This window comes from Neodiprion fabricii, chromosome 1 (assembly GCF_021155785.1).
Source record: "Neodiprion fabricii isolate iyNeoFabr1 chromosome 1, iyNeoFabr1.1, whole genome shotgun sequence".
Lineage (NCBI taxonomy): Eukaryota > Metazoa > Arthropoda > Insecta > Hymenoptera > Diprionidae > Neodiprion > Neodiprion fabricii.
In genome coordinates, this window is record NC_060239.1 from 21,559,690 (window position 1) to 21,581,114 (window position 21,425).

At 38.6% G+C, this 21,425-nt stretch overlaps 1 protein-coding gene and 1 long non-coding RNA gene across 3 annotated transcripts in view; one reads left to right on the plus strand and one right to left on the minus strand.

Moving 5' to 3' along the window:
• Positions 1–558: 558 nt before the first annotated feature.
• On the minus strand, positions 559–2,671 carry LOC124188040. Its single transcript, XR_006872230.1, has 3 exons — positions 1,976–2,671; positions 1,132–1,243; positions 559–756 (listed from the first exon to the last, which is right to left on the minus strand). It is a non-coding gene; the product is annotated as an uncharacterized LOC124188040 (long non-coding RNA).
• Positions 2,671–21,425, plus strand: part of LOC124188035 (putative aminopeptidase W07G4.4) — a 48,871-nt gene continuing 30,116 nt past the window's right edge. The window contains exons 1-2 of one of the 2 annotated variants that reach the window (XM_046580301.1): positions 2,671–2,845; positions 3,024–3,132. In XM_046580301.1, coding sequence (XP_046436257.1) covers positions 3,116–3,132 — 17 coding nt within the window. In that variant the 5' untranslated portion in view covers positions 2,671–2,845; positions 3,024–3,115. Of the gene's footprint in view, positions 2,846–3,023; positions 3,133–6,295; positions 6,321–21,425 lie in introns of those variants that run through there. The other variant, XM_046580302.1, reaches the window with a different exon arrangement.

Consider the following 21,425-nt stretch of genomic DNA (forward strand, 5'->3'; position numbering starts at 1 on the left):
CGCGGTAAATTTTGAATACATGAAAGTCAAACAGGTACAACAAGACTATAGTTAGAACTGTAAGGTAAATGTAGAAGAAACTACAGGAGTAGCTTTTTGACCAGAACCTCTGCAGCGAATTGCTATAAGAAATAAAGAGAGATCCTGTAAGTGAACATGCATCATTTCGGAGTGTCTTCACTCTGTGGTCTTTGATTATGAAACCCATACCGATCAGACTTTTGATTAGATAGGGTGAAAATAATCAACAGAGAACCCTCGTGGGTGAAACGCCCAACCTATAAAATACAATCCTTGAAAAACTTCAAATAAATGAGATTCCACTTCGATTTATGAATAAACAATTTTACATCCGATGGCAAAATATAGTTTCAAACTTTTTGCCGTATGCAATACTATCGGAGATTACAATGAAAGTCTGTGAACCCGTTCTAAGTGATGGAATATACCAAAAATGATAGAAGTATTTATAACAAAAAGGTTCGTATTACGTTATATTATAGTTGCGTCTTTCTCTTAAGGGGGGAAACCGGTTTATGAGGTCGAAATTTTGCTGTTTTTCATGATTTTTTTAACCAGGAAGGAATAATCACAAAATGTTTAAACTTGGAGGATATTTTACTTATGTTTTCAAGTACACTTTGAAATTTTTTCAAATGATTTCCGCCGGAAATAGTGGAGTTACCGCGTGCAGTCCATGGGCGATTGCCATTCGAGCATTTGGCTTGCGTACATCCCTGACGTCGCAATTTTTATCTGTAATCATTAGGATTTTTTTTTTCATCAAAAACATATTTTCTAAGAATATGAACCTAATTTTGATCAAACAAATTGAAAATTGCATGTTTTTGAGGTGTTTGAACACAATGTCATGTTTTTGTACTATATTTTTTCATCTTTCTTGCATAAAAACATATATTTTTAATAACAATATAATCCCCGAATTAGGCTCGTATCACGTGGAATTGAACAAAGAATATCTACACCAAATTTCAGAACGATTGATCGATAAATTTTTGAGCTAGAATGTACGCAAGTCGAAAAAAAGTCGTTTCCAGAAAAACGCGTTTGAAATAAAATGTAGCGAAAACGAGAAATTCAAGGCAGTAATTAATTATAAAAAATGCTCACCGGTTAATCAGCTATTCCAGCACCATATAGCAATCCCTCTTCTTGCTCATATGCGTTATTCTATTATTGAATAGCACAGCGGTATTGAGGCAGGTAGCTGGAAAAGAAGGGCCTGGGCGACCGCTCCGTTATAATTACCGTGCGCTTCTTCTCAGAACCGACGGGCGGTCACTTAAGTGCTCATTGCATTCGAACTAATGGGAATTTTGCTTTGATATTTTGACCACATATTCTTCAATAGTTATACTAATGATTCATGCAATAAAGAAAAGACGATTTTTCGATCGGTCTAAACTGGGTTCCCCCCTTAACCAATCTGGTCATCGTATACAAATATCGTCCGAAGTCATTATACGATATTGCTTAAAAGGAGGCGTATTAAAGATTCTCACGCCTTGGAAGCTCACCAAGTCTTAGAAAATGATTGTACTTGCCCGTAATTTCTCAATGGATTTGACAGACCGAGTCAAAAACCATTTTTTTTTTATTAACTACAACCTGCACAGTATGGAAAATTTTGCAACTTGTGGCTGCACTCTCTTACAAATTGACATAGTTTCTCAATGAATGTCAACCGTATTACCACGTTTAATTTTGTTGTTTCCTTTTTTATCTGTCTGTCTTTTCCATCATAAAAGTCCAAGAAATGCTTGCGGTTCTCGTATCTCTTACCCATGACTCATGTCTAAAGAATTTTGTCTACAGATTATTGAGCTGAAGATTCGAACCTGAGGTAGCGCTTTATTCAACAAGAAAACCGCACGTTACGCAGCTTCGGTTAGTTTCTAATTATTTCCAAAAATCTCAAATCTTTACGTAGGTATGTATAAAAGATTGAACTTACTACAACTCACGATGCTTTTAGTTCATTAATCACCAGCCATCGATCATTGAAGTTATGCCGATCTATCAGACGGAATGAAATTTTTTTTCGCATCATTACTCATCTTCCATCAAATTTTGAATTGATCCTTGTTCAGGTTTTCAATTTTCATTAGAATCCATATCTTCCCCCGGCTCGCTATGAAATTGGCTCATTTACCGTTTCCCTTTAGAATTTCGATAAAAATTGATGAGCATTTTTGGGAAGGTGACGTAGCCACCACGCCGGCTGAAAAGCAGTTCGCGAAACGGACACACACACACACATACACACACATACCATCGATGTAATTAATTAAGGTAATTCTATCGGGCTTCCGCGGAACCCTATATGGCCCGCGTTTCTGCAGGATATCTGGAAAATTTTCCCCACGCGCAATATCAGGATGATAGATTAATACGAAGCGTAATTACAGGCGGACCCAACGCCGTGACGGAGGTCGTGTTATCGTCGGCATGGCAGGGCAACACGCGTTCCCCGTTACGTTGCGTTATCGTATCCGGGCAGCAGTGCGGTTAACGCTTCGCACCGTTCGACCCGACAAAGTTCCAAGCATTCGGCTCACGATCAGCCTCTCCGTTCGTATTACCAAACATTCCTGAACGCGTCCGAAAGCAGCTCTTGTGTTTTCTCTCGACGACGCCGCGACGCGACGAGTGGAATCGGCTCTTGTGCCCTTGGTTCGAGAACGCCGCGACGCCGAGTTGCCGAGTTTGCGCCGTGAGCGCCGCGTCGCGTCGCCTGCATCGCGTCATCGCTTTGCGTTCCCTGACGCAGGTTCCGTAGCGCCACAAACGGCCGTTTAGGTCGGCAGTTTCCACCGTTGCTAAGGTACCGGGAACCAACAAAATCATTGTTTTTAGACCGCAGCCTCGCGAGCCGGACTTCTTCGTCTTTGTTCCGTTGAATTGACGCGAGAATAAATTTGTCACAATACCGAAATGGTCTAGCGAAAGCCACGTGTGCTGTCTCATATTTTTTTTACTCTTTACTTGGATTTTTATACTAGTTTTTTACACCCGCCGTAAGCCGCGGCGGCTCCGAATCACCTGTCAGCAATTTTCTCTGTGCCGGCAACTCAGACAACGGAACCCCATCGTCATGGCAGTCGAATCAAGGTGAGTGTTTTGGCTATTCTCTAGTTGGTTGCAGATACTGTACACTATTTATCGCGGATTGATGTGTCTTTTTACCGTGGCGTATTGAACGGCTCCTTAACGGTACGGATTTGACACGTATGTCTGATAAAATGGGACATATCACCTTGTGCGGTTTTCACGATTTTTCTCCAATTTATCGACGTTCCTCCCTGCTTATAAAAGTGCTGAGATTACTAGAAATCTCTCTCTCTCTCTCTCTCTACAAAATCTTGTAAATAATATTATTAGATATCAATATTACGATACTAAATTGGCAAGATTTTTCACGAATACTGACATTACGAAATGCAATGTAATTTATTCTTAGTTGAATGATATTCATTCACTTATTACCAGAGACGTTTTATTATAGAGAGAGAAAGTGAAAATTTATTATCAGTAATTCTTTAATCCTTCGAAATAGTTTAGCTCAGACCTGAAAAACTTTATTCGACGCACAGAATCTGCTCATTATTGCTACGCGGTAGTAGATGATTTCATAAACTCAGTGAAACTTTGTTCAATCTGACGATATTGTTTAGTACTTTGCGTCAATAATCAGCAGTTTCATTGAATCTAAAATTGTTTTTTAGGTCGAATAAAAGAAAATAATTTCTAATTTCTTAAAAACTAAATCAAGTCACGCTTACAGATGATTTCAACAACATTTATTACAGAGTGTGCATATCGATATCTGAATTACATACAAGTAACCGCAGTGTTAGGTGGTCTAAATTTCCTTAAACAGTTATCTCTCTCATTTTGAATTTCCTTCGCCATTCATGATTATATGATGTACCATCAGAAAATTCAAGCTCACGCACGTATTCAGTAATTTGAATTGCTATTGACAGAGAATTAACGAACCAAAATTATTGAGAATCGTTGCTTATCTGCCGACTATAGATAAATTCATCAAACGGTGACCGACAAGGGCTGACCAATGGATAACCCAGGTCTGAATTAATATATATTCACCTGATAACTGCGGTTTCGCAGCAGTAAGATTCAAGATAATGTCCTGATATGTTTGACCTCTGTAACGTTGTTGTAACGATGCACTTTGAAGAAAATGATTATACTCAGATTGTGCATAATCAACTATTCCAAAGTCACTTCAAAGTTATAAGTAATAAGAAATAGTAAGATTTTTTCAGATGTTTTGTTATATTAACGTTACTGATATCAACTTTGTGTTTTCTGTGGATATGAAACGATGAGGAAATTTTATAATAATTGATAGAATCTCCATGTAGCACAAAATTTTATACCGAATCTGGGACTCTTTGAAATTCGAACCCGAGTTCGATTCCAAATTCCTCTCGAAATCCCAAACATAGGACCAATTGAACGCGATACCAATTTCATCAAATTGCAGCAAAGGTTTTGTACAATCACGTTCCCATACTCGATAATGATGAAGTTGAACTTTTTAGTGCTAATACAACGAAACAATCACAAATAACAGATATTTCACAATTTTGAAATTGGTTTGTTCTGGCTGGAAAATGAATACGTGGATTGTGCTCCATTCAAACCCTTGTTCACTGTTTACTTCCAATCTGACGTTGTAAAGCTTTGCAATAGTAAAGTAATAGCAACTGTTAAATATTTTTCATTCGGTATTTCGTTAAATCAAATAACTGGGTTCAACTTAGATTAAATAATTGGTACATAATATACATATATTACATATGTATGTACATAAATGTCAAGCTGTGGTAAATTCACCGGTGAATCAATGCCTGAAGAAAAGCGTTCACTGAATGAACGGCCATGTAACATAAATATGCATAGGCATACTTTTTTTTTGTAATTCGTATAGTTATTGGTTACCACCGAATCACTGACGCAGTAACCGTATAGCAGGAGCAATTGCAATATTTCTCGTTAAAGTCTGTGGAATCGTCGTGAAATCTCTTTTTATTCGTCTCAATACCAAAAACTTTTCCCTAAATTGATTAATTCTACGAATGAAGCAAACCGTCTTCCTCAATAAATATCACATGGTTTCTTCAGAAACAAAAGATGTACGAATAGAAATATTCGATGACACGACACTCCCTCAGGTCGAAGCATGTACGCAGTATACGTACGCTGGATACATTTTATTTCAACTGGACTGCTCGGATATCTGAGGTAATATTGGTTTCATAGTGGAATATTTGTGACAAAAGTGTTAGAGCTTATAGGAGAAGATCAAATAATGCTACCAATAACTTTCTTGCTGTGAATCCAGTAAGAAGCAGTTGAGATTGTCTCAAATTTCTCTATGCCAAACTTGTTGGCTTTATGAGATAAGATTCGAGTTGACTGTCAAATGAATCGAAAAAGACGAAATTTTGCAATTAGCTTCAGACTCCCCAGTGATAGTACTTTTGAGTCCAAAGTGGTTTTAAACGTGGTTTAGTGATAGAGGGAAGCAGAGGGGAGACATTTATTTTCGTAATAGGCAATGCGAAATAATAAATTTGGTGATTTGAATTCCTCTATTGCACTATAATCCACAATGATTAGTGATCAGAATCAAGTTTCGTATATTTCACATGTAAAATGTTTTGGTTCATGAAGAAAGTACTGTTCGTGCATATGGCTCGTCTTGCAAAATTGGTGGAAATGAAAGGTCACCAAACCTTATTAAAAAAAATGTCAATAATTCATAGTTTCAAATTATCCAAGTTCTACAAAATTTTGAGTCATGAATTATGAGCGTGAAATAAATTGAAAATTATGACCTTATTTCTTTGCTCGAGATTAGATCAAATCTAGTGTGCATCCTCTTCGAATCCAAAACTGCTGCAAGTTCTGAGACATTGAAGCTGATTACGAAATATGTTTACAATCGGATTTATCTGTTTTTCATCTATCAATAAAAACAATGAGCTTCTTATCAAAAAATTAAAGGTGACCTTGATCCCTCCCAAGTACGATCACCAAGGAGTGTGTTGGTAACGCCATCTCACGTCCCACTCGGAACCCCATAAGTTTGATCTGAAACATTTTTCTGTGAAACTTATTTCTCCTGACGTACTTGACCGTACCACTTCGAGTCTGAAACCGTGTACACACAACGGGCTTTCGAGTGAGACCATCGCAAATTGCTCAAACTGGCTTTCATCTCATCGGCAAACTGTAGCGAGGAGAGATATGGCCTGTGTACCCGCATGGTAGGCGTATAGAATGCGGTAGCGCGAAGGAATGTTGAAACGCTGTGCAAGAATCGATACGATTCTTTTCAAGCTAGTGAACAATTCGAGCGAACTGTTGAACAGCCGATGAAAAGCGTTCTCAGTCACGGAATAGCGCTGACAAAGTTACGAGCATAAGTGTATCGTAGTTGCGGCCACCCAATATACCTATTGATTAACAAGGGGAGTAAAGCCGGTTTCCCTTATATACCCGGATACGACGATGTGCCTCAAGCCTTGGACCACAATCTGGCATTGAGAACCCACTGACGGGTGTTGAAGTACAGTTACCAAACACTGGTATATGTAATAACACATTTAGGAGTACTGTATCGTGTCAAAAGTGCGGAAATTGTGTGATTTCTGAAACGATATTTTTTGCAACATTTGTCAGAGAAAGTTTGATTTGAGAAGCAAGGATGTTGCCACTAATATTGCGTAAAATTAGGGTTGGATATTTACGTTCGAAAGTACAACGCGTAAAAGTGAGTTTTTTGAAAGTGCGCATGTGTTAAAGAGACCCCTAATGTGTAAAGTAGGAACAGCATTTTAATCATGCGCCTGCGCCAACATTGTTTTACCGCACTTTTCGATAATGGGGCATTTTAAACACGCTCCACAGGCTTCGAAAATCAAACTTTCCAAGCAGGTGTTGGAAGAATATCATTCTGGATTGAAGTCGTGACCCTATAGTTCAGATCTTTCAGAAATACTTAGTCAACTGCTGTGTCTAACTCATCAAGGTCGTTATACAAAAATGTGTGATGATACCAATACCAATTTAATTATCGTAGCAATCTTGTTAACAAAAACGCTTCGTATAAAGTGTTTAAATTGCCAACTCGTAAGTGCTTTAGGAACAACACATTATTTCAAGCAATAGTATAGGTACTGGCTTCTAGAACGATTGGAAATGCTCGTCAATCTGTTCAGGATACGTATAGGATCTATAGTGGGTATTAATTACTTTGAAACTCGGAAACTATTAGTAGAGTCTTAACAAATTATACCCCGTGGCAGAAAGTTTAATTAAATTTCACAGCTCAGCATTACTTGCTTTATACATAACATGACGAAATCCTCTCTGTCATAAAGACATGGACACTGAAGGTGAAAATTTTGTTTTGACAAACGAATGATTGCAAGCAATTTCCACATATCTATATATATGAAAACGAACATCTGTCCGTTTGTCCCATATGCGTTCCTATAACCTTCATTCGATTGCGATGAGACTTTGGTGAGTTGTTGTGCGCAAGCCCACGAAGGTCTCTGAGTTATAAAACCTAATTTTTTTGTGTTTGTCCGGTTAGAAATGAATGTTTCTTTGTTTGTCCTGTATGCGTTCCTTTGCCATTACGAAGGTATATGAATTGGTATAACGATTTCACTGTAGGTGGCGCGCGACTCGTTTCAACGAATTAACGTATTTCATGTAGTTTACAAAACAACGGAACCGGTTGTGATTATTTTTTTTTTTTTTTAATGTGAATAGCTACAACGTCTGACCAGGTCTTAGGCTGTATTTCTTGACAACCAGATCGACAGTTTTCGAGAAGTAACGATATTTGTAAGCCAAGTAAGAACGGGATCACAGACTTGAGCGACCACTTACCAAATTCTTATAGATAGAGGTAAGCTTCGGTTTGGTTCTAGGTGATGTCAGATATTATGAGTCTTTATTCAAATATTCTTAACTGTGAGTAAGATTTTTTTCTCTGAACAGAATTTTCATTTTATCATATTAAATTTTAATTTGGCAGCTAGTTCCTCAATAAAGCACGATGTACGTGTTATGGTTCATTTGCAATAAACAATCTGATTGCAACCAAACATGAAAACTCTGATGGCAAAATTTTTAAAATGGTTCCAAATCTGCAGTGTGTGATCGGGTGCAAGTATTGAAAACTTGTCGGCTCTCCGCCTCTTATAGCATGCAAACAAAAGTAGTACGATTTAACAAATTCACGATCTCAATAATATGATTAAATTGAAATAACATCATGTCAGTTGAATTTTGATTCATATTAAATGAATGAAGTGCCCAATCAAATGTATTAAAGGCATGTCAGTATTATTCCTGAAGCATGTCCGATGCTGCAGGATGCAGGAGGAAAAAAATTTAAAGATGTTTATAATATCCACGTAGATAACTGCATCACTTGAAACATTGTACCTTGATTCATAATAATAATGATGTTTTATGTAAATCAATCCAAGACTTGAAGCACATCCATGGCTATGATGCCAGAACTAGCCGCCAATGGGAAAGAATAGCTGAAGACGCAGAATTCTGCTGAGGAAAAATTCAATCGTATCTGAAAGTAGTAAATTGTGTTCTAGTCAATGTTTAAATGCCGAAAGCGCAAAATTTTAATTCATTTATTCGAGTAGGTGCTAGAACGAAATCGTTACGTCCGAAAACTTTTGATGAAGCGGTTGTTTGGTATCAGTATCTGATAGCTTGAGCATCATTTCATGACTGTCTGTGAGGGAAAAACCATACGAATGTATTATACTGTGATGAAGTAACAAGTGTTCCCGATACTTTGTTTGCGTCACACCTGTGTTCGTGATTTAAGTTCTATCCATGTAGTAGTTGTCTGGCATAAGACAGCGAATGTAATTAAGCAAGCATCGATATTTCATCCGTAACACACCCACTAACCAAAATCTCTAGGAGTCGTGATTCAAGTCCGCATGTGTGATCTGCAGTTGACACTTTCTGTTACCTCATCTACAAATATTAGTATCCGTGTGACAAGCCTTTGACTGATGGGCCAAAATGTGTTGGCTAACCATAAGGGTCATTTCATGATTTGTGCCCCCCCCCCCCCCCCCTTACTCACCTCCTCCGTTGTTGTGACGTGACTCATTCGGTAATTTGCAATTTAGAACTTGATTGAAACAGCACTCCTAATATTATCGTTATTTTTTATTATTTTCAAATAAAGTAACAATTTGTACGATCTCCGACAATACATAGGTACTCAAAATGAGTAGAAAAAAATTGTCTATGCTTATACTGTTCTTGGCTGAAAAAAAAAAAAAATGAATCATCTTGTGTTCATAGACTTTGAAACCGTTCCTTTACGTTATTCATTACCAACACAGTAACCACTTCGTTATGTTTTTGAATGGCAATGAGAAAATTAGAAGTCTCACACTTTTTCGTCCAACCATGGAGAATCGTCGACATTGTTTATCAAGCAAGGTCTTGTACAATTTGTTTATTTTCAATGACAAATACATAACAGAACTAAAAAACAAAATGACTGTCAAGGTGCGGAAATAAGCTTCGAGTGAAGGCGTTACGGTCATTCGATGCACGAATAATCCGGGCGGAAATAATACAAATAATGTTAAACTTCAATATAACATACTTATATAGCGATTATTTAGCCCGTGACCATACTCAGTTATATCAATATTTTATATTAGATGTGACGTCATGAAACTTGAGGCCCCCACCTTATCCCCTCGTCACGTCTTGTCAGACTTTGAACCTCCCCCCCTATCCGAGATTGGAGCGTCAAAAATCATTTTTTTCCGAGAGCGGCGTCTCTTCTGTGTATTTTGGCCGTTCAATTTTTAAAGAATTCGAAAAATTACGAATTTGGCAGCCGAACTCGACTTCTGTGGAATCCAGATGCCGCACCAGGTGCATTGATAAGCTAAAACAACCAGTAGAAGACTGAATTAGATAAAAAATCGTAGCACAATAGAGGATGGTGGAGAATGCTACACTAGAAACTTCGTGTTATAGCGCAGGAATCTTTTAATCGAGACGATTTCTTGAAAACGACATCTTCGTTATGAGCGTCATTTTCAGTCTGTGCACGAAAGTAGCCGCAAAAACTTCACTTTCTTAATTATCAATTCGATTTCTAGTCAGAAAAATCGATGTTTTTACGAAAATGGTGGAGCTTTATTTATTTTTTTTCTCTCTGAACATGGCCCGAATAATACTAGTCCTAGAAGCATTCCAGTAAGACTTGACTGACAATGAAATCGGTCCTGTAGAATTTAGGGTATCGCTACAAAAGGAAACATATGTGAAAAAAATTGCCCAACCTTTTACCCCACATCCTGTCAATATTATTAATTTTATATGATTAAAAAAATTTGTTTTATACTATTCAAACCATTAATGAATACTGTGCAAAAAGGAAATTTATTTACTGGCATCCATTTGTTCCTAACAGGTTCTCGAAAAAATTGCATTTTCGGCTGTTTCTACGCTCTAGTCCCCTTAACGGATGACCCCTAAGGCAGTCGACTTTATTGATAGACTTTTGGTATCCACGTCCGTCCATCACGATGTCCCTATCGATTGAGTTGGGCCATCTATGATGCTGTAGGCACGACTGCATCGTCTGCTGAAATTTTTAGGAATTGACACCTACATGCGTTGATTAGTTGTGAGATGGAAGCATAATATATGTGACAGGTTCAGGAAGCAGAATCAAAATGAATATTTTTGATGCTGGAATTAGCTTACGCGACATAATTGAACGGCCAAACAGCGCGGGGTCTCAGCCTTGGGTTCATAATCGAAGAATCGAGCAATGCCAGGTTGTATACTGTAATCTCTGATAAGCCCGACCAGCAGCATGAGCACCTGTGTAGTAATTGTTACAGAACGCTCTTATGCTGACAGATCTCATCTCTTACACAAGGACGTCAACAATAATTATTGTCCGAGCTTGATCCCACTCACCATTGATCCTGCACGTTGTTACTAATTCCATGCCTGCTTTCGCACTGCTTCTGCAATCCTCGAGCCCATCGAAACCTTCGCATACTATGAATATTTAAGGACATCCTCGGCTCAGGATGATGCTATCAGGGTTACGCGCCTGAAATGGGATCCCTTATGATGCAGCTTAGGGAAAACTAACATCGGAGCTTTCAAATCCATAATGTTCTTCACGGCTTTGATAATCAATGAATGCATGAAGGATATTATGAAACAGACAAGAAAGTTACGAGGCGAACCACGCGCCCAATTAATAGTGCCGATAATCGGTCGCGTTGTTTTATTCTGTACAAAGAATACGGGGCAAGGTTGAAAAATAAAACAGTACGTCCGAATCGGAACAGAAATGAGGCAAGAATTTCCTTGCGGGCAAATATTTCTGACTTCATAGTTTACAGTTTTAAGAAATCGGCAAATTCAAGCTTGTTTCGGTAGATACATGATTTGCGAGAGGGAGGAATGAAGTGTTTTATTGAAGGATAAATACTGTAGTTTGGGATAAAAAAAAAAAAAAAAACTTTTCAAGAATGACCACGTTGTGTCAGTGGAAGATATCATTGATGACCCTTTTCAAAAAATAGAACAAAATGTTCCCAGCTATAAGTCTTCCAATTTTTTGAGGCGTCTTAATGACGATATTCATTTGAATATCAGATTCAGTTTCACTTCCATTACGGCAAAATGACAATGTGTTAATCGGTTCTAGGGATTTTTTGGCATCATTAACGCGAGGATTAGACTCATAACCCATACCATTTTTTTCAACATACATTATAGTTTCATTCATGACTGCAGTCAACGTTATCGAATTTCGAATGTTAAACAGTTTTATCATACCGAAACTAGGTTATTACCAATTTCGGTATTGTTTTCATTCGACATATTTGTCACGACTCGCAATCCTCATTTTTTTTGCTACTTTTCACTTTTTAAGTCTGTTGTTATTGGCCAAAGACACGCTCATTTCTTTTATGCACCGTCCAGAAAAATCATTCCAAAGTATATTTCGTTGTTAACATCACTTGATTTTTTCTCTTCCTTGTAACGAGCTGCATAGATGAGAGTGTCTCGGGTAGATTTCCAAACCACTTTATCCATCGCACCATGTGAAAAGAATTTTTCTCGCTGGTCACAAATAGAGCACTTTTATAAAGGCATAATTTATTTCAATTGGCATGCGTCGTGAGCATAAAAACATTCACCAGCTCACCTTTTGTTGAGAACATAGTCCATCGTAGGGAATGTGTGAAGAATTAACCAATAACGGTAGCAGAATCCAGGGAATGTCCTTATTTCACAAATTGGCTTTTTATGAAGATACCGAAAGTATTCCACAAATAGAAAACAACCAATCCGCATGCGGCAAAGGTATTTGCAAATAACTAGCGTACATGTAAAAGCTGCGCTTGCAGCTGATCGTAAGACGCAATTGCTGCCTGACTTGTCAAGTGTCTCTCTGTCTATATGCTTCACCATCGCAAAAGCGTCTTTTGAACGACAAGATAAGTCGAGTGGAGTACATGAAATCCCTTCAGTTTCCATCGAAAAGCACGAAAGGTGTGCACAGATTGTAAGACCTGGCGATCTGAATTACACTCGGAACGACCGCAAGCGTGTTCGTCACTTCGGTTTCACATTGCGTGTACAAAAGATAGAATTCAAGAGATGACAGGAACTCGCAACTATATTACCTCGTATTGGAAGTTGTAGCTTTTGCCTTGTTACATTAGAAGATTACTGTTCCTTAATCTTTTATTATGAGACTTGCTGGAACTCTCGGAAATTGGGAAGAATCTCAAGCTCTTCCAAAACAAAGCTAGAAAACTTTTCAACAATTATCATTGAACCATGTGCGTATCAGTTTGGTCCTCAATGCCATTTGCTGGTCATAGGTCTCAGCTAACAATAAGATCCTCTTATCTTCATTTATCTAATGAACAACTTTACTCTCGACAGAATTATAATCATTTGATTGTTAGACAAAGTGGATTCGTAGAACGAAACATGGTCGGACAAAATAGTAGGCAATCATGATTGGAATGTAATAGCACTGATTAGAGGAAATGGAGCTCGTAGACAGTACATAGAATGCCTTTGAATGGTATAAGATACCTAATTTATTGTTCGTGCATTAGTTGTATAAAAGTGACGTGTATGGCATAATCAGTTCCAACTGGTCGAAACGTTTTCCGTTTTTGCAAGTGTATTGGATTAGTGCTGTAGCAGATTATTATTATTATCATTATTGTTATTCATTATTAAATGAACTGACTCATGCATCCACTCTTGTCAACGATCACTCGAAACTGACGATCTTCAAGCAAGTCTGTGCATCACAGGTCTAACCGATATGTATTTGCGAATTTGCGTCATTGAACAATCGCAACGGGTCTGTGACGCAGGACTAATAATAGATTTTAATGGCTCTCTATAGAACTTGGGCATGTGGAAAGTTGGGCTGCGGAAATGGGATTCACTTTTGGTACATCTCTTCCTCCTGATCTCTATCCTTCCTTGGCACCGATTTTTTTCAGTGGTTCGAGGGGAGAGAGCTATATGTGCCACTAGATAGTCGTTGTTCGAGATCATTGATACCCTCCGTCTCGGTTTTCGCTCGTTGAACAACACGTCAGATAAGACGTTCCTCGTCTTTTCAAGTACTCCTTCCATCTGCCTATCAGCCCTTCTGCAGATATCTTTTTTCTGGTTTTGTATTTCCCTCTGACGCTCACTCCCTTTCTTTCTCCCTAAAGACGGTCTCCGTACCTCATAACTCTTCTGATGGAGTGAAATCTTTTTCGCTCCTCTTTTTTACGTCCTTGGAAATGCGATCCAGGCTGTGTGAAACTGGGTATATTGTCGGCCATGGTAAAACTCCGATATCAACGAATCATCCGCTACAAACGCACTCGTGCTCAGGAGGAATCCTTCAGATCTGAGCTTCGGGACGCGATAAGGTCGTTATCTCGATGGCATGGTACGTATATAGCAACTTCGTCCAAGCGATGTACCTACACGAATGAATAATTCATTTTCACCGAGGGGGTTCCATTCAGTTTCGTTTCGTCCCGTCTACATCATTTCAGTCACTAAGTTGAAATTTGCCGGTATTCTCGCTTGTTCGGTTCTTTGCAATTCATCGGATTAAGTCGACCTCCGTACGTATCTCGTACTCAAGAAACGCACAGAATCCGTGCGGTATAGAAAACCCACGCATGTACGTTGTTTGGTAAACCATGGTTTTGCACTCTCTTCGTGCGTTCACTCTCCCCCTCTCACCTCACTCGCCATCGCTTTCTGTTTAACGCATCGAGCGTTACAAGCTCCGAGCTTGTAACCCAAATAAGGAGAGGCCACCTCTCCCTTTAATTACCTTATATCAAATCAGCTTTGTTTGCCAGCAGGTATTACGTTGCATGGATAAAAAGCATGGATCGGTTGAAAGAACGATAATGCCGTGAAATTTTTTTTACTGCATTTAATCGATAATGTTACGCTTTAGCTTATTTTGCAAGACACCAATAATCGTTTTCAATCAGAACTACAATGCGATTCAGCATAATTATTCATCATACGGATATAAGAATATACCGAAGTGATCAGCTAGGTACTGGAAACCACTATTTGTGACTGGTAAACGAATCTGGCTATTATGGGTGCAATGCAAGACCTCATTTTAAAACATGTGGCCATAATTGTTGTGCGAAGTTGCAACGGACATGGAGTGGGCATATTTCAATGCAAATATAATTACCAACAAACATTTGCCCGGTGTATTATCGATGTTAATTTGTACAACCGACCACAGAACATACTAAATATAGCAATGAAGTTTGCCTGTTCTATAAAAGCTGGGGTAAAGCACAGCGCAGTGCATTTCCGATCAGGGTGCAGGCGGTGTATTCGCGGATTGAATCCGGTTGATGTGCCGCCTCTCCGTTTCCGCGTTGGGGTCTCAGGATTCCTCTTAGTCAAGTGACGGAGCGATGCAGCGGCTTTGCCACTCCGCGGAAACCATCTCGTCAAGTCGATCTTGGATGGAAGTTGGAAGAGACAAATGGTGGGTGGGTGGTTGGTTGGATGGAATCGAAGGAGTGCCATGGGGTCGGAGCACGAGGGTGGGTAAGGGGCGCAGAGGGATTGTAAGCGAAGTAGGCAACATCGGAGCCCGGGAGAGAGAACGTCGGTCGAATTTTATTGAACTAAACTCAAAGGCAAACTGAGCTAGCTGGCCATTCGTCAGTTCCACAACTGTCCGTGGGGAGCCATTACGGTAATCGGAGAGAGAAATGGCAGCCCAGGCGAAAAGTGGCGATAGGAGACGAGAGAGGTGAGGAGCGCCGCTGCGAGGGAAGAGAAAAGGTGAGGGCCGCCGGAGGATTACCATAAGGGTTTAAATCTATGTTGACGTTCAGACTCGCGCGAGCACCACGCTGCGTCTCTTGTGTTTAATGAATTCTCCTCCAAGCTGCGAGCTCGTCTACAGCCTCGCGAATTCCCCCGGAGCCGTCTGAGCCTATGCCACTCACAAATAGTTACGGTGATTTAGAGGAAGCCAGATTAACCGAAACGGAAGATTGAACGATACTCTTACTTCAAAATGCATGCGACGGACAGTGAAGCGGGTCTTTGGGAATGGTGGGTACACATCGCGTGCCATGTATCTCAATCCATCTATAAATTTGATGTTTCAAACAACGGTACGCACACTTTATCACCGGCAAGTATGGCATGATTGAAAGCTGTGAGAGAACATCGAGCCGCTCGAGGTATACATACATCATCCCGGTGGGTATAAGTTATACACCTCCCACTCGTTCTTGTTCAACGACCAATTCACGGTAATATCGTGAACGTAAACATGTCTTATCCACTCCTCGCTACAGGGAACAGCTGTGCCAACCTGCTTTCAAATGATTTCTTCTCGATTGCATGTACTGCGGCATTCGCGCGTGTCTATACACCTACGTCATTGACGTACGTAAGCTTTTTTTCATCGTATCATACGAGATTCATTCGAACTGATGGAAATGCGCAGATTCAATGATACATTCGAGAAACGTGCGCGGTATTTTACTCAGGGTATAAGTTTAAATTGAATAGGAAGGAACAACACGCGATCATTTAGCTGTTCAGAGTGCCCAGGTTGTACAGGGAAGCACGGTTGCTATTTCTGTTCAACGAGTTTCTACGTTTCATTCTTAAGTATAAGTTAGTTCGATGATGGCTACCACAGTTCGCTGAAAAGTAAAACGAACCATTAAAACAATGTGAGCAATAAATCTGAAATTCTCTCGGCACTAATCGTTTAGCTGTGTGAAAAAAAGATAAATAATACGTGATCAGCTTGCATGAACACGTTGAATCTTAACGTGAACGCCACAAATTGGAAAACAGAGTTTTTTACGAAATTTTACTCGGTTTCCAATTACACGTTATCCAAAATACGTATCTATAGCGAAATCTGTAATGTCAAACATGCAAATACAAGGAAATGATGAAGTTTAAGAGGACCTCACTATATAGCTATAAATAATTCATTTACCCCCACACAAAGCTTGCACCAGGTACTTTAGGGTGGAATCTACCAGCAAAATTTCACTGCATAAATTAGAAACCACCAAAATAACAATCCCGAAAAATTCGTTTTCCCAAATATGTAAATGAATACCAGCAAAATTACCTTTACGTGCAAAAAATATAAAAATCAATCCTTATTGCCAAGTACGTAACTTAGTTATCCGTGAAATCAGATAATCAACGGGAACAATAAACAATTAGGGACGAAATGAAAAATTCAAAGCCAGTAGTATTTGACGGGTCTTTATAGTAAATGAAGAATGATCCTCGCAGTGCCCAAGATAAATGAACGCGTCCTTGGAGCGAGCAAATCTGACAGTACGCCACCCTCGGGGCCTCTCAGAAAGTTCACTTGATTTGCAATTTTTGCAAATTTTCTGCTCGCTGCCCCACGAATAATCTTAGGCTTCGGAATCATTAGCTATGCGTCTAACCTTATCAAACCAAATTAGTGTAGTCTATAATGATAATGACTGATTTGTAAGGTTTTCCAGTATCCAAGAATTTTCCGTAGTGTTGTAACTAGACAGTAATAGTTATTTTCTGGTAATTTTCCACTTGTTCAAAGCGTTATGGGAAAATCAATTATACTTAGTATGGCGTACCTTGTAATTTCGTCATTTTCCTCGTCGCTATGTTCCATACATTGAGCACTCAGTGCTGCGTGCCTCGCCTCATGTACCTGAAGTTTTGTTCGATCGAGCTTAATTGCAAAGTTTCAAGCTAGCCAAGTTCCAATAATTCTTCAAATATTTATCCGGGAATCTCAGTATCTTGGTTGGAACTTCATGTACATCTTGCTTCTCGAGACGTTCACCTTTAACCATGCTTTTGATGTGAAAATAGAATAACATAAGACGCGGCATTATGTATTTCACACATATTTTCACTCACGGTTACAGCTCGACGAATATATCCAGACCACGATTGTTGTTAAAATATTGATTCAAATAAAAATTTGTAACCCTCATGATAAACTAACGAACAGAAATTGGAGGAATAACTTTGCTGAACGTACAACTTTTTAGTTTTCAATCAGTTAGCACAGGTCTCAAGTTTGCAAATTGGCATATTTTTGCCAATTCAATATCAATAAAACTCCTAGACGTGTTTACTATTTATACACATAAATCATACATCTCGAAAATATTGAATTTCAAGGGAAAAATGCCGACACTCTAAAGCTTAACATAACCGTTTTTCTTAAGTTCTGTCATCGTCCCATCGCATAATATATAATTAGTGACAGAAAATAAAAATACATATCACGAAGCATGCTGTTCTTTACTACACACATTTTCTTATGCCAATCTAGAAGGATAGATTTATTAGACAAATAAATTTTTTCATGCCTGCCTCATGAGCAAGTCTCCTTTCATGTAAGAAGGAACTGATTAATTTTTCACATGCACGTTTCAGATCGCGTTTTTTTATTGATTATTATGATTATTCCAAAAACTTAGCTTTAATAACCTTAAGAGTGGAGGCTTCGTTGTTTGAGAAAACAAAGCGACTAGTTACGATTTGTGCATCACATTATTTATGCATTGTAGATACGAATCGGTTTACATGCTACTTATTTGTTGATCATTATTTCTTATATTCACAAAATTTTCAAAATTATCTCTGATTTTTTTTCCTTCAATTCTGTTTTTTCTTTTTTTTTTTTCTTTCAATGTACTTGGCGCGAGACGCTAGTGAGTATCTTGAACAAGTTATGAACATTAAATATAACACTAAGTATTGTGATTTTTTTCACAACAATCTGGTTCTAGTAAATCGATTCGATGACTTCCAAATTTTTTTTACGCAACAACAGAATAATATTTCATTAAAATTACATTCGATCTACCTCAGGTGCAGTTTTTAAATACTGAAAGCGGGTTAAATGCTTCATTTCGTTTTGCGTGAAAGCAAAAAAAATTGTATAGACAATTTCAAACCATCAATTGCTGAAAATTGAAAATGCTTCTAAGATAATGTTAGAAAATATTTAGATTCCAATCTTGGAAATTTTAGGATATAATGCATTTTTCCAAAATGAAACAAGTATCAAAAAGATTCCACTTTTCTTACACTTATTCATCTAATTATTTCTGAAGAAGCATGACCAGAAAAGCATTTCGTACGATGTCTTGATTGGGATTTTGAATACTTTTTTGTTTTAATTAAAACCGAAGAAAATAGAATACGTTTCTTGTGATTTGCCGGCGTGGATCTTCCCCTTAACCATTTGACTGGTAATGGAACGTATGTGTACAGAAAAAAGTGCACAACGGGTAATTAATGCATGATATATGTACATTTTTAATAAGTCTGATATTCCTCAATAAATTTAGAAGAAAATTGGTACACTACCGTTCTGGGGGTCGCTAAATTCATATTTGAAAGCAGAATTAAAAACTCAATATCAGGGATCAAAAATGGCGGCTTAAAATGCCGGTAATTACGACTAGGCTTCAGCACCCTTATACCAAAAAGTCAAGAGTGGAATAAGTCTTTTGAAACTGGTTACTCGGGGGTTTTGGGATCGCTGATGATGAATCATCCGTTATGAAGATTGAAGAATTGCAAAATGGAGGACTCGAAATGCCGACGACGATACTTAAAACTTTTGTAAAATTAGGCGGCTAGTCTAAAAACCATCACTCGGATGTTTCTTGGGTCGCTGACTACGAATACAAAATTGAAATATAGAAGAACAAAATAATCATAAAGTAATAAAAACTCAGCTATAGTCTTCATAAAACTGGATACCTAAATCTATAATTTAAGCTAAAACTAGCCAACTAACCAGTTTTCTCATTAATGCCGGCCTGATGCAAATATACGGTAAACTAAGGAGTAAAGTAAATCCATGACTAGTCTCTTGACATGTTGGGAATCATTTTTCACCCTCAGGGGAGCGGAGGTTCCTAAAAATGACTTTTGCAATGGAATCGGCGACTCCAAAAACTCCAACAAGTATACCAAATTTCTAATTTGAATATAACAACAAATTTCATAATAAACCTGAAAATCGATCCCAACGCACCCCTATTTTCGCCTTCAGGGGGTGGCAAATTAAAAAAAAAAAACTGTTTTGAAATGAAATTAGGGATCCAAGAAATCCCTGGGTACCTGCTAATTTTAGCGTAATTTGGTCGGTTGTGTGCGGCTATCAGTTTTGGCACGAAAACTGGAATAACTCGTACCTACCAGTCAGCCGGTTAATTGTCCAACTTTATTTCAGTACTTGCTCAATATCAATCAATAACCCTGAAAAACTGCCCGGAGATAATACACTGACAACAGACAAAAAAGTGAGAAAAAAGTTTATTCACTGTCAACAAACGTATATTTGGATATTGCGAAATAAATGATTCGTTGTTATTGTCAAATTTGAGTTGAGCCAAATATGAAATAATAACAAATTTCTATCGATCGTTATTTGGCTTGACTTAAATTTGATAATAATAAAAAAAAAAAAACAACATTTATTTCGCCGTATCCAAATATCATTTTGTTAACGGTAAATAAATTCTTAAGTTCCGTAAAAGAAAATTACAGCTAAGACGACTCATGATTTACGAATGAATCAAACATCCGGAAATGTGTAAAATTTTGATGCTACCAAAACATTCATCATGACACGCCGTTTTTCATATAATTCCATTTATTTATCGCCGGAAGCCGAATTCTTTCTACGTCTGGGTTTCATAACGACGTCCGCTCCCAGGATGTCGTATTCGTCAGAAATGAAAAGACTGGAGTGGAAGCTCCAGAGTACGAAGGAAGGAGGTCCTTCCGTTGATGCTTGGGAGATTCTTTGGATAGAGCATAATTGATCCCTTCTTAACCCAACCTGTCCGCGGCTGTCGGAACTGAGGACCGACTCAGCTCGGCTCCATAAGTTTCAACCTCGTCCTGGCGTCCCGACGTCGACCGTTCGTCCTCTCGCACTTCCCTCTTCCCTCTTCCCTCTTCCCGTCATCCCTTATACACCGCCACCAGTCGCCCGTCACACAGAAAACTTTCTGATTGCTTCTCAGTCGTCCTAATGGCTTACGCCTCGCCCCTCCGTCCTCTTTCAATCCCCAATTCCCTATCTAAAAGATATTATCGAAGAAAATTAATGAGATTCTTTCAAATTGAGGTAGAGCGCGGAAGAGTGGAAAAGCATACGAACATCGTCGTAATCACGCGACACGTGATTCGTCTCTGTGACATATCGTCAGGATTATGCCTCGCCACAGAGACAGCGAAGTCAACTGACCAGTTTTTGAGGAGAGATATTCACACGAGAAATCGGTTGAAAATTAATGGATCTCGGGCTTTCCTTTAACATCTGTAATCAAGTGCAGATCGCCGATAATTTCCAAGTGATTCCCAAGTAAACACTCACTCGCCTGTTTTATTTTCGTTTCCAACGTCAAAACTGTGATTCTGTATCTAATGATTGGAATGATTTTTTGCATGAACATGCTGAGTTATTCAAAATTCATGATGATACCGCCATAGTCGACAATGATTATCATCGGATAGAAAGTAGGTTTGAGTAAAATTATTGTTTCAAGTGGTAATGGACATTGATCGTTAATGTCACCCTTGTTCTTCATGCTTTTAGCTTTTTTCCTGTTTCTAGTGACCGCCAAATATTCAGCAATCGGTATTGATATGATCGGTTTGCGTGTCAGTCGATTTCACGATCAGTTTTCGAGGAAATCCTCCAATTGTCGTATTTTGAATGGTGATGCGTGTTGCTG